Here is a 15,841-nt window from a genome sequence, read left to right as displayed (position 1 = left end):
TTTTTTGTGTAAAAGCCGGTCAACAATTCAAACATCCAAGAGGTTTGTCTTTTATAGACGTAATCACACTGAAGTGTATTGTCATTTTAATTATCTGTCATAGATATATACGTGAAGGAAAGACCTTATGAAACAGTTGACTCCCACATTAATACTCTCTATGCCTTAATTTATATAATATATTTCTGATTTCTAGATTCAAATAAATATTGTTTATTTATTTTAATTTATATATATATTTTAAATATATTAAATTATCAATTACTCTAATGACTTATATTACTTTTACTTTTACTTTTTACATAGTTTTAAAATCTATAAAGTTAAATTATTTGATTCTCGAAATTCAAATTGTGTCATATATAAATTGCGGGTAGAAAAAATAGAAAATTATCCAATAATAATAATTGTTGTTACTACATTTGTGAAAACGGTTCCTTTTTTCACGCAAATTGTTGACTTATTTCCCTCATCTTTTAATGTATGAAAGGACTTTGAATTAGACAAAAGTAACTGTAATTCAACAATTTAATGTCCTTTTTTGAAAAATAAAATAAAATCTTATTGTTTAATAAAAGAAAATTAAAAAATTGTATTTTTAAAAGAAAAAAAAGGAAAAAATATTTTCTACAATGGACCCCATATTATCCGTTCAAACGAAGCAATTCCATTGCAGCGTAAAGTACCCACTACAAAAAAAAGAAGATAATTATTTACTTAAAATAAAGACTAAAGTGCTCCTTCTAAATTCTATCCGAATTTATTTATTATAATTCACGTTTTGACTGTCAAACTTTTTAATTTTATCATAAATTCTAACACGAAAATCTTTTAAATTGTTTGAAACAAACTTTATATTTTTAAAAATTACATAAAGCAATAGTATTTCCACTGTCCATTTTTAATATAGTCGATAAATAAGTGTGAACGATAGGAATACCATATTGTGATGCTTTAACATTCTTACATGGTCAAAATAGAATAACCGCTATTTCTTTCTAAAAAAAAAAAATCATAAAAGTTACTTTCTCCGTCGCATATTAAATAAATATTTTACTATAAATATTTTCTCATATTACTTGATCATTTATTAAATCAGGATAGAGTTAATTAATTTTTTCTATTTTATACTTACAATTAATATGACCTTTGGAAGTTTAAACAAACTTTGAAGATCCAAATTTTTTCTTCCAAGAGGCTAATTAAATATGAATAAAGAGTGAAACAGTAAAAATAATCAATCTAATAATGACTACTTAATCACCGTGTGAAACAGAAAGTATCCATCTAATATGGGACGTAGGCGTACCATAATGAGATGATTAATATTACTTAAAATGACAGAAATACCCTCCTCTGTGTTGTCTCCATAAGTAGTGCTCATTCCCTCCACACTTTTCCTCCTCATCCCCATTTCCCTCTCTTCTCTAACCAATATATTCTTCATAATACTTTTTCAACTTCAAAAAGAAAAAAAAATGGAGATTTTGAAGTTTTGTCTAATAATTATTTTAGTAATTATAGTAGGAGTAGAAGGTAGAATTCCAGGTGTTTATAGTGGTGGATCATGGCAAAATGCTCATGCTACTTTCTATGGTGGTAGTGATGCTTCTGGTACTATGGGTAAGTATACTCGAATTTAACTTATGTATACTGACAGTATAATATTATGACTAGAGTGACAATGCTGGTTATAAGTTCAACAGAACCTAGTAGTTTTAGTTTAAATTCTGAGTTTATGTTAACTTTTTTATTTAATATGTATGAATAATCTTATTAAGTACTTAGAAGAACTAATTGTTGTTTAGAATCTATAAACTAAAAAATCTGACTCCATTTTTGACTATCTGTATTATTTTAACATGTTGTAGCAGGTAATTTTGAGGTGTAAAAATTCTTGTATAATGTCAGTTTATAGAAGTTAAACTTTACAAGTTTGTGTTTGATACTTGTTTAGATAATTTGCTTTAAAAATGCCATATTATGATGTCAATTATACTGCATTTTTCTGTTTTTATTTTTATTTATGATTTAGAGTACTTTTAAAGTGACATTGGGTTTTGCCCTGTTTTTGTGGAGTAACACTTTTTTTTGTTCTGTTTTAGTACATAGATCTTGTTCTGCTCCAAAATTTGCATAAAATGTGGGTTAATTATATTAAATATACGTAGAATGTATTAAAATGTCCTCTAATTTTGTGGTGTTAAAATCTTGTCAAAAAGAAAAGATTTTTTTAAAAAAAGTGGACTAAAAAAAAGAATAACACAAATAAATTAAAACAAACGAAATACTAAAGTTTTTAACTTATAAATACTGATAATGTAAATAATTTTTAAGCCATCAATATATTTTAGCATGTCATAGTAGGTAATCTGACTAGTTTATCCTTAGTAAAAGATTATTTATATCTATCTAATTATAAATTTCTTACACTGTTGTAGGTTTTACTCAAGTTACTTTATTACTATAAAACACCCTTCTTGGTTTTATTTTATTTCTCTTAGTTTGATTGGTCACAAATTTTTCTGAATTAGACCTCTGGTCTTAAACTAAAAATATGTATAATGTATCAAATTTCCTTAACTGTGCAATTTTAAACTATAGAGTTGTCAGATTAGAAAAGAGTCGTTCCTTTATAAACAGACAACAGAAATAGTTCATAACAATGTAAATATCTCTTTATTCTGACGACATCATATGAATAAATTGTTTCAAACTAGACTCATAGACGCTCAATTTGCAGGTGGGGCATGTGGATATGGCAATCTTTATAGCCAAGGGTATGGAGTAAACAATGCAGCATTAAGCACAGCATTATTCAACAATGGACTAAGTTGTGGAGCTTGTTTTGAGATCAAATGTGACAATCAACCACAATGGTGTCATCCTGGAAGTCCTTCCATTTTGATTACTGCAACTAACTTTTGTCCTCCAAATTATGCATTGCCTAATGATAATGGTGGTTGGTGTAATCCTCCTCGTACTCATTTCGATCTCGCCATGCCTATGTTCCTCAAGATTGCTGAGTATCGTGCTGGTATCGTCCCTGTTGTTTATCGTCGGTAAGCATTTTCAAACTTCGTATATATTGTAAGTGTTAATTGATAACCCGATAAAAATAAGGCCTTTTTTCAAAGAATATAACTTATGTATATCATATATATATTTTTGTTTAGAAAGTCTAGATATTCAATATTCAAAATTTATTGAAGGACTAATTCGGATTCATGACGAGTAAAGGCACGAGTGGTAAAAGAGCTCAATTACCTTTTTTGAGCTTTTCTTGTTTTTTTCATTTATTTGTGTTTTCTTGTTCTTTTTACTTTTCCTTTTTCTTGTGGGGTCAAGTTGAGTAGGTTTCCTTTATTAGTTTTTTGTTTGATAGTTATTGAGGTATTCCCTCCGTCTCATTTTATGTGATACTTTTGGATTTCAAAATTTAAATAAGTTTATTTTGATAGTAAGTTTTTCATAGTTTTTAAAAAAAATTTAAATTATCAATTATTGTGACTTGTAGTACTTTTTATGTAGTTTATATATATATAAATTTTATTTCAAAAAATGTAAAAATTCCATATGTAAATTGCCGGTCAAACCTCAAAAAACAAAAAAATGTCCCATAAATTGAGACAGAGGAAGTATTAGTTACTTCATGTCATAGGGCATTGTTGTCACTTGTCAAAGTTGGGTGTGAACTACATTAATCATTGTATTCTAAGGGGTTATGGAAAATTGAAGTGAAAAGCAAAAGTGAAAGAGAGATATTGAAATTGAAAAATTTGAAACATTTTGCTTGTGGAAAATTGGGTAACTTGTCTCCATTTGAATGTCAAACTCCAAACCCCTAGGTGGTGTAAAAAAGTCACGGCCACACTGCTTTTTTCATCCTTAATTAACGGTCCATGTTTCATGCAAACATAGTATTTAAATTCTACAACACAATGACCATTTATACATGTTCACATAAGGTACAATTTACTTTCACACTTTGAGTGTAAACGCGATAGTATAAAAGTTCTTTTACATTGTTAGCGTATAGAAGTTAAAAGTCATTTGTAATTTGTTTATGCAGGGTGCCATGTAGGAAGCAAGGTGGAATAAGGTTCACTATCAATGGTTTTAGTTACTTCAACTTAGTTTTAGTCACGAATGTCGCTGGTGCAGGTGACATTACGAAGGTTATGGTGAAGGGTACGAAGACTAACTGGATAACATTGAGTCGTAATTGGGGTCAGAACTGGCAAACCAACTCCGTTTTGGTTGGTCAGTCGTTGTCATTCAGGGTCACAGCTAGCGACAAACGCAAATCTACCTCGTGGAACATAGCCCCATCACATTGGCAATTTGGTCAGACATTTGTTGGAAAGAACTTTAGAGTCTAAATAGGGAAATGAGGTGATCATAACACAGTATGTAAGACTCGTGGTTCGTGTACTTTGAGTTTTTATTTGTTTAGACCCTAATGAATTCAGGTTCTCTCTTTTGACATTTTTAACCTGTGTTTTTTTGTATCTGGTGTATGTTGAAGAGCTGAAGCGGCTGCAAAAACATGCAGCCCGCAGCTGTTCTAAGAACAATGTAGTAGTATCAGTATAATGTTTTGTAGTACTTGATGCTTGAGCAGTGTATTTACTGTATTTTCAGTAATTTATAGTGATTTACTTTAATAAAAAAAATCTACGTTCTTTTGGTATGTTACACTTTGATATTACTCATGTGCAGAACTTTGGATTTCATTTCTAGTCTTGCTTTAATCCTTGAACTTTGCCTGACAAGCACATGTCGATAGAAAAAACTCAGACGCACCTGGTGTTTAAACTAAACTAACGAATACAACATTCATCACTTCGATGTATCATCAAGATTGGAAGGACTAAAACAGATACTAAAGTAATGAGATAATGTCATTCAAAATGGAAAAAACAATAGTCGCACCTGGTGTTTAAACTAAACTAATGTATATAACATTTATCACTTCGATGTATCATTGAGATATTTGGGACTAAAACAGATACTAAAGTAATGAGATAATATGTCAATTCGAAATGGAAAAACAGATTCTAGATGCTATTCAATGTTTGAGATTACTTTGATACTACTACTACTCAAGTGCACATTTGCTTTTGCTGTTCCATAGACAATCTTGGATTCTCTACAGCAAGTGCTTTGGATTCCTTTCTTTTGAAGGAACCTACTTAAAATGGTTCAATTTCTTTTGTCTAAAACAGGTAATCACCATAGAGAAAAGGTATAACATGCCATTTGAAAAATGGTACGTAAACTATAACCATGAAAGTTAATGCTGCTTCTTCCCTTTACTGGTTTTCAACTTCTGGAGAGCAAATGTTATTCCTTCATTGAGGGTAGCTTTCCTTCCTAGCTTATAGTTCCACAACTCTGTTGTTATGCATCTACCACTGGGACCTTCATTCATTTCCATCAAAGTAGCAGTTACCAAATCATAAGCCACTTGTCCAAACTCATGCTTCAACCTGTTCAGCCTTTCGTCGTTATCATCAATGATGGTTTCCTACCAAGACACAAGAAATAATTAAGTTCTAAGTATTTTGATTCAAGGGGATAAAGATACGGGAAACAACTATAAGTCTATTATAGTGCATTATTACCTTGGAACCATTTTCTCTTGTTACATCTTTGAAAGGATGCCAATTGGGATCCACAAGATGATGCTCCCACATTGAGCAAAACTGAGTAGCTTTTAAATTTGCATCTGTTCCAAGGAATTTGCTCTTGGTTATCTCACGAAATCTTGTACTATCAAGTTCTCCCATTCTCTTGACACCAATGGAAGCTCGAAAAGGGTGCTTCTTTATCAACTAAATGCCATGAAACATGTTTCATTTGTCAAAATTTTCACCTTGTAAGAATACTTGAATGTTCAACAACATAGACTATGGTAGAAGCTCAGTTGATGGTGCATGAAATTTGTACTAGGTTGAGAATGAAAACTGAAGATGTAACGAATTGAATGTGCTATAGTCTGCTCCTAATCATTTTGATGTTCTTACTCCATTGGAGGAAAAATGGAAACTTGAGTCTTATTAACAAAATAGATAAGGATATTGCAGAACTTGAAAGAGTTGTACTTACATCGATCAGCTCCTTCCTGGCATCTGTTAACTCAACATTTGCTTGCTGCTCTTTAACAACTAGAGCTTGATTCAAAGCTTCAAGATCTTCTAGTTCTTCTTTTTTCTCATTTAGGCTCTCTTCGATCTCGTCTAATTTTTTCCTCACCTCTTGGTCATCTCCCATTTGTTCAGTTACATTCTTGGCCCCTGTGAGACGTTCAATCTCCAACTCTAGTGCTTGCTTTAAGTCGAGTTTCTTTTGAAACTCCATGTTCTTCTGACGGAGAGTTTCTTTCGCCTTCTGCATGTAAAATTCTCGAGATGTCAGAGACTAACTACATAACTACATAACTACATAAATTGAGTAAACACACAGAATGAGCTTACAACCTTCTGTTCTTCTGCCAAAGTCAAGACACTTTCATCATACCTCTTTTGCTCCTCTGCTGCTCTCTCATTCTTAAACACGTAAAAGAGAAATTTTACAGTCAAGCAATTCCCAAAATGAAGAGTAGGCCAAGACAATATCTGTATATTCGTAGACTATGCAATGACAGACAGTATCAACAAAGCTTGACTGAGAACAAAGTTAAAAGTGGCTAAATACTAGTTTCTTGTAGCTTCATTTTTTATTAGTATATCTGCAAGGAAGAAGATTTCGGATGCATGCAACTTAAACATAGAAAGTGAGAGAGATGGATGAACGAAACTTGTTTGAATTGACAGTAAAATCCAGATGAAGTTGCTGATTCAGGTCCTCATGTCTATTCACTATCTCAGCTCTACAAAATATGAGAGTTGGTTTCTATAACATCTTATTTTTGTACCTCATTGGTAGTAGTCTATTCCTTCATATGCTTATACCTCCATATACTTTTTTTGCTAACCAGTTATGTCAATCAGTTAAACAGCAATTCACATTCTAACTATTTCATGCTAGTAATTTGGATGCCTTAGAGCATATGCTTCCTAACACAAACAGCCCCCCCACCCCTCCAAGATCAACAATTTCCTAGATGTCATTGGTCCTGCTGGCTATCTTTATCTCTGAAGCCACCAGTACCATATCAACTGCCTAAGACTAAATCCATAAACTTCATCTGAGGTATATACACCTTAACCTTAACTTCACCTTCTTCTATTAATAATATGCCGTTGTTTCTTAGAAAACTTATTAAGTTGTTAAGGGCTGACACACTTTAGGACAAAGGGGACAAAGGCGGCAAACCATCTCCCACAACATACATAGAGAAGTAAGACTATGTTAATCAAGTAAGACTTTCTACCATTTGCTTCAACAAATGAAGGTCTTGTCTCTGATTATCATTGAAGGCCTCCCTTTCCATCAACTCCTTTTCACGCAACTCAAGTTCTTTGCGTCGTGCTTCAATATACAATTTACTTGTCTCTTGATTCTTTAACATCTTTTCGAGTTGATCACGAGCATTCTTCTCCATCCTTTGGAAGTCTGTAGGAAATAGAAAGCCTTTGTTGTAATTTTAATAAGAGGATACTTTGAAATTCAAAGTGTGATGTTAAACTAGCTAATATCTTCTGTAGGAGAAAATATGTACCTTCATTATATTTTTTGATCATTGCATCTCTTTGATTCATCACGTTGCTTAGGCACATAGAAGTTTCATTGCATTTGCTCTCTATCTCCTTGAGGCTCTGACGTTTAGCCTCGATTGTATTAGCCAGACTAGAGACAAGCGAATCAGCTTTGCGCTTCTCTTCTGCCTCAACCTCAGAGATGGATTTTAGATCTCCATTTTTTCGCAGATAGTCACCAATTATATCTGATGAATTGTAATCATCAGCCTTTGCAACCCAACCATATAATTTATCTTCTTTATATTGTGAAACTAAATAGTCCTTCTTCCCTTGATGTTGTGATTCATAGCTATTCTGAAACTTAATTGCATTAGCAAATCCCTTCCAATCATTTCCAAATTCGACCACCGCTTTCCCTGAATGACCCCTATAGTTCCACAATGGATGTACCCTCAATGGATTAAACCCTTTCTTTGTCAAATCATTCCTCAGCCATGAGCCACTCTTTCCCACATAACGTCTACCATTCAACTGAACAGGAAGATTTGCTACAATTCCCATCCAAGGAAATGCATATTTCTCATCAACATCATTTCCATGATCATTTGTTGGCTGTAATTCAGTTTCCATTTCATCAGACACTTGAAGAGAATCTTTGTTCTTCAAGTAATTTGTTAGGCCTAAATGCTTCGCTTTATCGTTCAATTTCCTGCGTTGTGACCCACCCTTGCTCACTCCTGAAGAATGTTGGACAAGATCATTGAAGCTATAAGCCTGCTTCTTTTGTCCAGGACAGAATGGACATTGGTTAACTTCACCAGAAATCTTTTCTCTCCCATAACCCTCCTTTAACTTCTGATACCATTTATCAGCACATTCTTCCATCTCTGACTCACTAATATCTGTTTCCTCTTCAGATGACATCTTTCAAAAAACCTAAAACCAGAAGAATTGGATAATCTTCAAAAATAAGTTAAACATGAATAATGAAATCTATAATAATTTCACATAAATCCCAGTGTTCACAAACAAACTTAGGTGGCAAAAAAAAAACATGAACAAAGAAAAATTTCTGAATGTGACTGAAGTATAAGTGAAAATGGAGAATCAAATAGCCTTTCTTCTGCTGTGGGTGAACAACAGAGTTATTGAAATACAAGCGTAGACGGTGAAAATAAACCAACATAAACAGCAGCAAAAATCTGAATCTGACCCTTGTACAGATTACAGATAAAGAGGCATACAATGATACAAAATGAAGATTTAGAGCACAGACACCCCATTCTTTTTTTGGGTGAAAAAACAGAGAAAAAGCATTGTTCAGTATATGTAGTACGTAAACAAACAACAATGAAAGTCTAAATATTCATAGAAACTGAAATTTAGAGCACAAACACTAGTCCTTTTGCCTGAAAAAACAGAGTAAATGCAAACAGAGGAAGAGAGCATTGTTGATGGGAAAAAACAGGCACACCCATAGATGAACGAGATATACGTAAATAAAAAAGAATCTGAATAACACCCATTGAACAGATTACATATTCACATCCAGAAACACAAAACTAAACACCCATTCTTTTGCGTGACAAAACAGAGGATGTATTTTTTTTTTTTTAAAAAAAGAGGGATGAGGGGTTGTTGATAGAAACAAAACAAGCAATGTTTAGTATAGTACGTAAATAAACAATAATGTAAGTTTGAATATCCATAGAAATAGAAAACCAGAGCACAAACACTGGTCCTTTTGCCTGAAAAAACAGAGTAAATGCAAGAACAGAGGAATACATGAACAAAAAAAAATCTGAATGAGACCCATTGTACAGATTACAAATGCACAGCTATAAACACAAAGCAAAACACCCAATACTTTGCCTTGAAAAAATAACATAGTTAATCGAAGAAACGAGCTGGTACCCATAGATAAACGCAAACACTAAAAACCAATAAAAACTTTGAAATCTGAATATGACCCATGTAAATATTACAGCTACACAAAATGGAAAAATACGTATGCATGGGAGTGAGCTAATGATGACTTTACATACCTTTAACCAAATGTTCTAACAACTCTGGAAAACAAAGAAAAACGAGTCGCCCAAATCACAGAGCGTAAAAGTGAAGAGAATTGAAAAAGGAATTTGAGAATTTGATACAGAGAGTGAGAGAGAGACGCCTTGCTGATGAAGGTACAGTACAGTACAGCTTAGTGGAGTGCAAAAAAGACTGCTGCATATTACTTGCAGTATAATTTCTGTTGTACTGCTTGTTTTGGCCTTTTCTCCTCTTATTTTGTCCACCAATATTAATTACCTTTCATGCTAATTACTTTTCCGTCTCATGATGTGCATTTCGAACTATGATCTTATAAGAGTTTTGAAAAATAATTTACATATTAAAAAAATTATGTAACAAGTATGATAAGTCACAAAAATTAAATATTTTAAAAATATTTTGATAGTATATGAATAAATCTCAATCCCATATTTTTTTATTTGACTCTCAAAAATTTAAACTATATGATATAAATTAAAATAAAGAGAATATATGTTGTGTGGAGAGAGTCAATCTCTATGTTAAAGTTAAAAAAGTAAATTAGCTATATGAATCACACTACCAAGAGCCCATTTTAGATTTATAACATATTTCATCTTCTGAATCAAAGATTTATTCATTGTCAACTAAAAAATTAGGTAAATCATTGACCAAGAGAACGACGCCTAAACTTAAATTTAGGAGGAGATACAAAAACTAAAATGTTTATACCCCAAAAAGTTGCGGTTAAATTTGTACACGAGATTTAAGGTATACGTGGATTGAATTGATCCTGATAACAAAATGAATTTATGAAGAGATTAAGCAGTGATCACTTGTCCTGATTCCTGTCACGATAGATTTCAAAACTAAATTCCGAACCTTTTCACAAGTTCTTGTGAATATTTAATATTTATTTGAAAAATAATAGAGCGCCATTTAAGTTTTAGGAAATTAAGAAAACTGTTTTATGAAAAAGTAATTTGGAATTTTTTTATTTAAATCGAAATTGGGTAAAAGTTCAAGTGGTCCTACAAAGAAGGTTTTAAGCATCTTAAAGAATCCGCTAGCATGCGTTTTTCTAGGTCTGTAGCTGCCATCGGCCGTGATTTTTTTTTTTATACTTTGGGTTTGTAGCTGACATCGGCAATGATTTTCTTATCGATTATTGTAGATTAATAAGACCCAAAACCGGTAGCCAATAGAATAAAGAAGTTGTTTCTAGAATGTTGATTACTAGGTAAATCACCACTATACATAGCACCTATCGGACATGGAAACTTTATTGAATTGAGTTCGGTGTAGAAGGTTCAAGCAATGGATATGGCCGATTGAGTTCAAGTTCTGAAGAAAGAGGGGGCCTTTGTTTTTTTTATCTTTTCTATGATCAAATTCTTCATATCTGAAGTGCAAGAAGGATCTGACTAGAAATACGTCTAATGTGATAGTCCTCTGGGTATGACTACATTCGTCTCGACAATAGGATAAATGAAAATCTTATTTAAATGAAATTATTTGATGCTTATACATTCATATTATCTAAGTTAAGTTTTTAAATTAAATAATTAACCCAATTACTAAATATTAAACTCAAAGCTTCTTAATAACTATGAAGAGATCCATGAAGTATTCCTTTAAGTTATTCTATGAGCTTAAATTTGCCTAATTTAAACGGTTCAATAAGTAATCATACCAACAATAAACTTGATAAACAATTTTGAATAACTCTTATGACCAAAATATCAACATTGAATGTTGCAAATCTTTTTGGGCTCGCAGGCCCATTTTTTCTCCTTCTGTTAATACTTGGGTTTTGGCTCAAGATTTTCTTGAACTCTATTTTTTTTTGGGTTTCCCACCCGGTGTCCGATACCTACATTGGAGCTCGACTAAATTCGAATTCGCACAGGAAAGTCCTACATTTGGGGGGTAAAGTGATCTCTAACAAAGGCGACTCCGTAGTCCGTACCCAAGGAGGCTCAACAAGGGTTGTGGTGGAGTGGTAAGTACTCCTTCATCCTTAACCAAGAGGTCTCGGGTTCGAGCCCCCTTGGGTACACAGTCACCTTTGTTAGGGAGCACTTTACCTTCCAATGTGAGACTTCCCGGCGCGAAGCCAGATTTAGTCGGGCTCCAATGTGGGTACCGGGCACCAGATGGGAAACCAAAAAAATGAAATCTAAAAATAGGGAATGGGATGAAGAAAATAAACACATTTCACAAAACAACACTAAACCAACTAATACTAAATTCTCTAGCATATTTAACAAACAAAATAATGAAATTAAGGAATATTACCTCTTTCGGGGCAGCGACAAGTGATGAAGACCGATTCCACCTTCACTTGAACAACTCGAAAACAAGACGATGAAAAAGAGTAGCAGAATTCACGATGGACTTATTCCAAGAGTTCCCTTTTCAAGAACATTGTTTTTATATCAAAATCATCTTTCCAATCTGTGGTTGAATGACCTGAAGGGGTTCTATAATTATAGAATTTATATTTATGGAACCCTAAAATGGTAAGAAATCAAGAGATTTTTGATGTGGGACAAAGGAAGTTCGAGAAACTTCTAGAAAATCACTTGAGTGTAAGGTCCGTGCGAAAAAAGAAAATCGAATCAAATCAAACTTAAGCCTATCGAGACAAAAATTCTGTAAGGACGCGACTTGTAAAATATTATAATGTTAAAAACTTAAAATATACACTTTGCTTCAAAAAAAAAAAACTGGTTGGCTTGATGGGTAAATATGGACAAAAGTACATTGTGACACAACAAGTATTTTTTATTGGAAATTCTCATTACATTCCCTCAAATACTTGTTATAATTGGATTGTTAATAGTGACACAACCAATCATATATGAGAGGGTTCAGACAAGGAAATCCAAAATATGAGAGGGCTTAGACAAGGAGATCCAATATCCCCTTTGTTGTTTGTCATATGCATGGAGTATTTCACAAGACACATGTAACAACTTGGATTTAGAGAAAGTAAGGGAGGTTAACAGATAAGTCCACAAATCCAAAACGAACCATGAACCCTTTACAGAACCCTAAACTGTCCGTTTAGGACATCAATTGCAGTTTAGGGGAAGTGGCCTGACTGTTTAAGGCAACCAGGAAATTTGGTGATCTGCATGGCTCCCTAAATGACCAGTGGTGACTTATACGGACCGTTTAAGGATTCATATAGGTCAGATAGTCAACTTTTAAGTTAGGGTTATTTTAGACTTTTCTCTATGTATTTGATACCTAACCTATGTCATTTTAACCCCTATTCTAGGCCCTATATAAGTGATTTAAGTCCTAAAACTACCCATTCGAAATCATTCACCTAAGATCTAAATTTCCCTCCAAGTTCATCCCCAAAATCCTCTCTTAAGCTAAGGAAGAAGAAGCTAGGGTTTCACTTCAAGATCTTCAATTCACCATAGATATTGGGGCTTGATCACTAAGGTATGTTAGTATTCACCTATGGAGTCCTTTCCTCCACAGGTTCCCAAGATCTTCCAATTTTACAAGTTAGATTCTCAATTCAAAGTTAGGGTTTTATTCAATCTTCATGGGTTCTTTTAAATTATGATTCAATTACTTGTTTTATATCTTTTAATGCATGAATTTGAGTAATTACATGATTTTGAGTTGAATTCATATGAACCCATGCATGATCCATTTTTTTAGACCATGATCACATGATAAAGCTTATGAACTATGAAATATGAATTTATGAATATATGCATGCTTTTACGAAGTTGATGTAAATGATTTGAGGATTCTTTGAGAATAAAGTATCAATGTTGTTATTGTGAAGGGTGTTTTCTCACATACTGCTAAGAACATGATTGTGAAAGGTTTTCTCACAAAAGGATTCATAAGTTTGAAAGGGTTTTTTTTTTTTGTCTAAGTTGAATCAAGATTAAGGAGCTATTCTAAATGACTTAGCTTGAATTGGTTGCCTAATTGTGCCTTTTCATGGATGATGAAATGAATATGATTAATGACTATTCTGTGGGATCTTACTTAGCACTGAGAAGATATTGAGATGGAGGCTCTCCGTTAGTAGAGGTCGAGTCTCTAGTAGTAGCAATCTCTTTGTCCCTAACTACGTGCCCACATAGATTTTCTTAAGTGACCTAGCTAGTGGATCCACTTTAGCTCAGACTCATGGTTCTTATCTTGGCAAGTAAGGACATTTCTTTCGGTGTGGGATACACACTAGATTCCATATTATAGCTCACATTGTCTATGTAGGTTATATGGAAAACTTCCCATAATAATGAACTAAGGTTTCTTTTGAAGTATCTCATAAGTTTTTTAAAGATATTAAGCTTGCATTGACCATGATTATGACTTATGTTTTATAACCCTTTTACCTTATGATTTATCTTGGTTATTGCATGTCATGTAAAGTCCTTTTTAGCATGATTTCATACTAAGTACATTCCATGTACTAATGCATACTTGTGGCTACATTGTTTCACTAATGTAGGGTCCGATGCTCCTACATCTCACACTCGTGGCTATTTGATCCCTTTGGCACTTAAAGATTGGTGAGTCCTCATGATCCGAGGGCCGAGACACTTTTATAACTTTCTTTTATTTCAGTTTTCAGACTTTGTAAATGGTGTATGAGTTACGTCTCAATCACTTTATTTGATGTAGTAGATGGTTTACTGAAAATATAGTAGACTTCTTCTTTGTCAAACTCTTTGATGATATAAGATTGTTTCTTTTGAAATCTTTATTTCTATTATGTTGTATGATGCATGCTAAGTGACTTATGTAAGGGCCTTTCAGGATTTTGTATGTCATGTTACGCCTAGAGTATACTTTCTGTCCTGACAAACTTGGTATTTAGAGTACAAGGTTTACAAAGGTCCTAGGATTTCTCATAAGCCACTTCAAGTAGAGTCTTGTTCGTAAGTGTGAAGCGCACCACATTTATGAATAAGAAACTATAAGATGTTTAGGAGACTCCACTTTTTTCATCATTCTAAAGTTGTGTGATATAATGTAACTCTATATATCTCTCTCCTAATCTTTATCCGATGCTTTTTAGGATATGACCCCTTGAAGAGCATATGTTAGAAGGAATGTAGGTGAGAATATGGAACAACAAACTCCTCAAGTTCCAGCCGGCCCTTTGGCCAAACAAATGACTAATGCAGAGTTTCAAGCTGTTTTTCAAGTGATGGCTCAAGCTATGAAGGCTCACGCCAATAGGGAGGTCGTGGTCCCCATGAACCCAAATTTGGGTATGGAAGTAACTAGAGTGAGGGACTTGCCTATAATGAATCCCTCGAAGTTTCATGGTTCCGAGGTTGAGGAAGATCCTCATGAGTTTATTGATGAGGTGCATAAAGTTTTGATGATCATAGGAAAGACGCCGATGGAAAATGCAGAATTGGACACTATCAACTTACTGGTGTTTCTTAAGTTTGGTTTGACCAATAGAAGGAAGAGAGAGAGGCTGATAGGGGTCCTATAGATCGAGAGAATTTTAAGGTTGCTTTCCTAGATAGGTTCTTTCTTCGGCAGGGAAATATGAGTCTGAAAGAATATTCTTTGAAATTCACAAATTGTCTAAATATGCTCCTTTTATGGTTGTCGATTCTAGGGAAAGGATGAGTAAGTTTGTTTTGGGTGTGTCTGAAATGGTGGTCAAGGAATGTCTTACCGTCATGCTCATTAAGGAAATGAATATTTCTCATTTAATGACACATGCTTAACAAATAAAAGAGGAGAATCTTAAGGAAAGATCTAGGGAGACAAAGAAGGCCAAGATCGATGATGGTGACTTTTCACATTCGAGGCCTGCAGGACATGGTCGTTCTAGATTCCAACAAAGATTTTTCGGCCAAGGTTCCTGATCTTGGGCGTATTTATGAGCCTAATAACCAATTTATCCCATATATATAGCAAAGTTGAGAGCATTTTTAATTGTCGGAATTAAGTTTTGAGAGTCTTTTGATGTCGCTTCTTCTAACCAATATGATTAGATGTTTCAAGGTGAAAAGCAAAGAAGAAAGAGCCAAAATAAGGCACCTGGTCAGAAGTCGGAAAATAGAAGACGAAGTTGGGGAGAAAAAGGGCCAAGAAGCTGGAGAATACACTACGAGGGAACATCTCCGCGTTGTGGAGCTAATACGCTTATGCAGAAA

At 33.6% G+C, this 15,841-nt stretch overlaps 2 protein-coding genes across 2 annotated transcripts; one reads left to right on the top strand and one right to left on the bottom strand.

The window, feature by feature from the left end:
• The first annotated feature begins 1,405 nt into the window (after positions 1-1,405).
• LOC125874516 (expansin-A6) lies at positions 1,406-4,657 on the top strand. Its single transcript, XM_049555419.1, has 3 exons — positions 1,406-1,623; positions 2,744-3,062; positions 4,073-4,657. Exons 1-3 carry the CDS (start codon positions 1,479-1,481, stop codon positions 4,380-4,382), a joined length of 774 nt encoding a protein of 257 aa, XP_049411376.1. The 5' UTR covers positions 1,406-1,478; the 3' UTR covers positions 4,383-4,657.
• Positions 4,658-5,084: 427 nt separating this feature from the next.
• On the bottom strand, positions 5,085-8,578 carry LOC125874115 (protein INVOLVED IN DE NOVO 2-like). Its single transcript, XM_049554936.1, has 6 exons — positions 7,667-8,578; positions 7,379-7,560; positions 6,483-6,551; positions 6,112-6,393; positions 5,628-5,828; positions 5,085-5,530 (listed from the first exon to the last, which is right to left on the bottom strand). The coding sequence occupies exons 1-6, from the start codon at positions 8,568-8,570 to the stop codon at positions 5,297-5,299; spliced, it is 1,872 nt and encodes a 623-aa protein (XP_049410893.1). The 5' UTR covers positions 8,571-8,578; the 3' UTR covers positions 5,085-5,296.
• Between the last annotated feature and the right edge of the window lie 7,263 nt (positions 8,579-15,841).

The sequence above is a fragment of the Solanum stenotomum genome, chromosome 8 (genome assembly GCF_019186545.1).
Source record: "Solanum stenotomum isolate F172 chromosome 8, ASM1918654v1, whole genome shotgun sequence".
NCBI classification, from domain to species: domain Eukaryota; kingdom Viridiplantae; phylum Streptophyta; class Magnoliopsida; order Solanales; family Solanaceae; genus Solanum; species Solanum stenotomum.
This window is presented reverse-complemented; position numbering and strand designations above follow the sequence as displayed.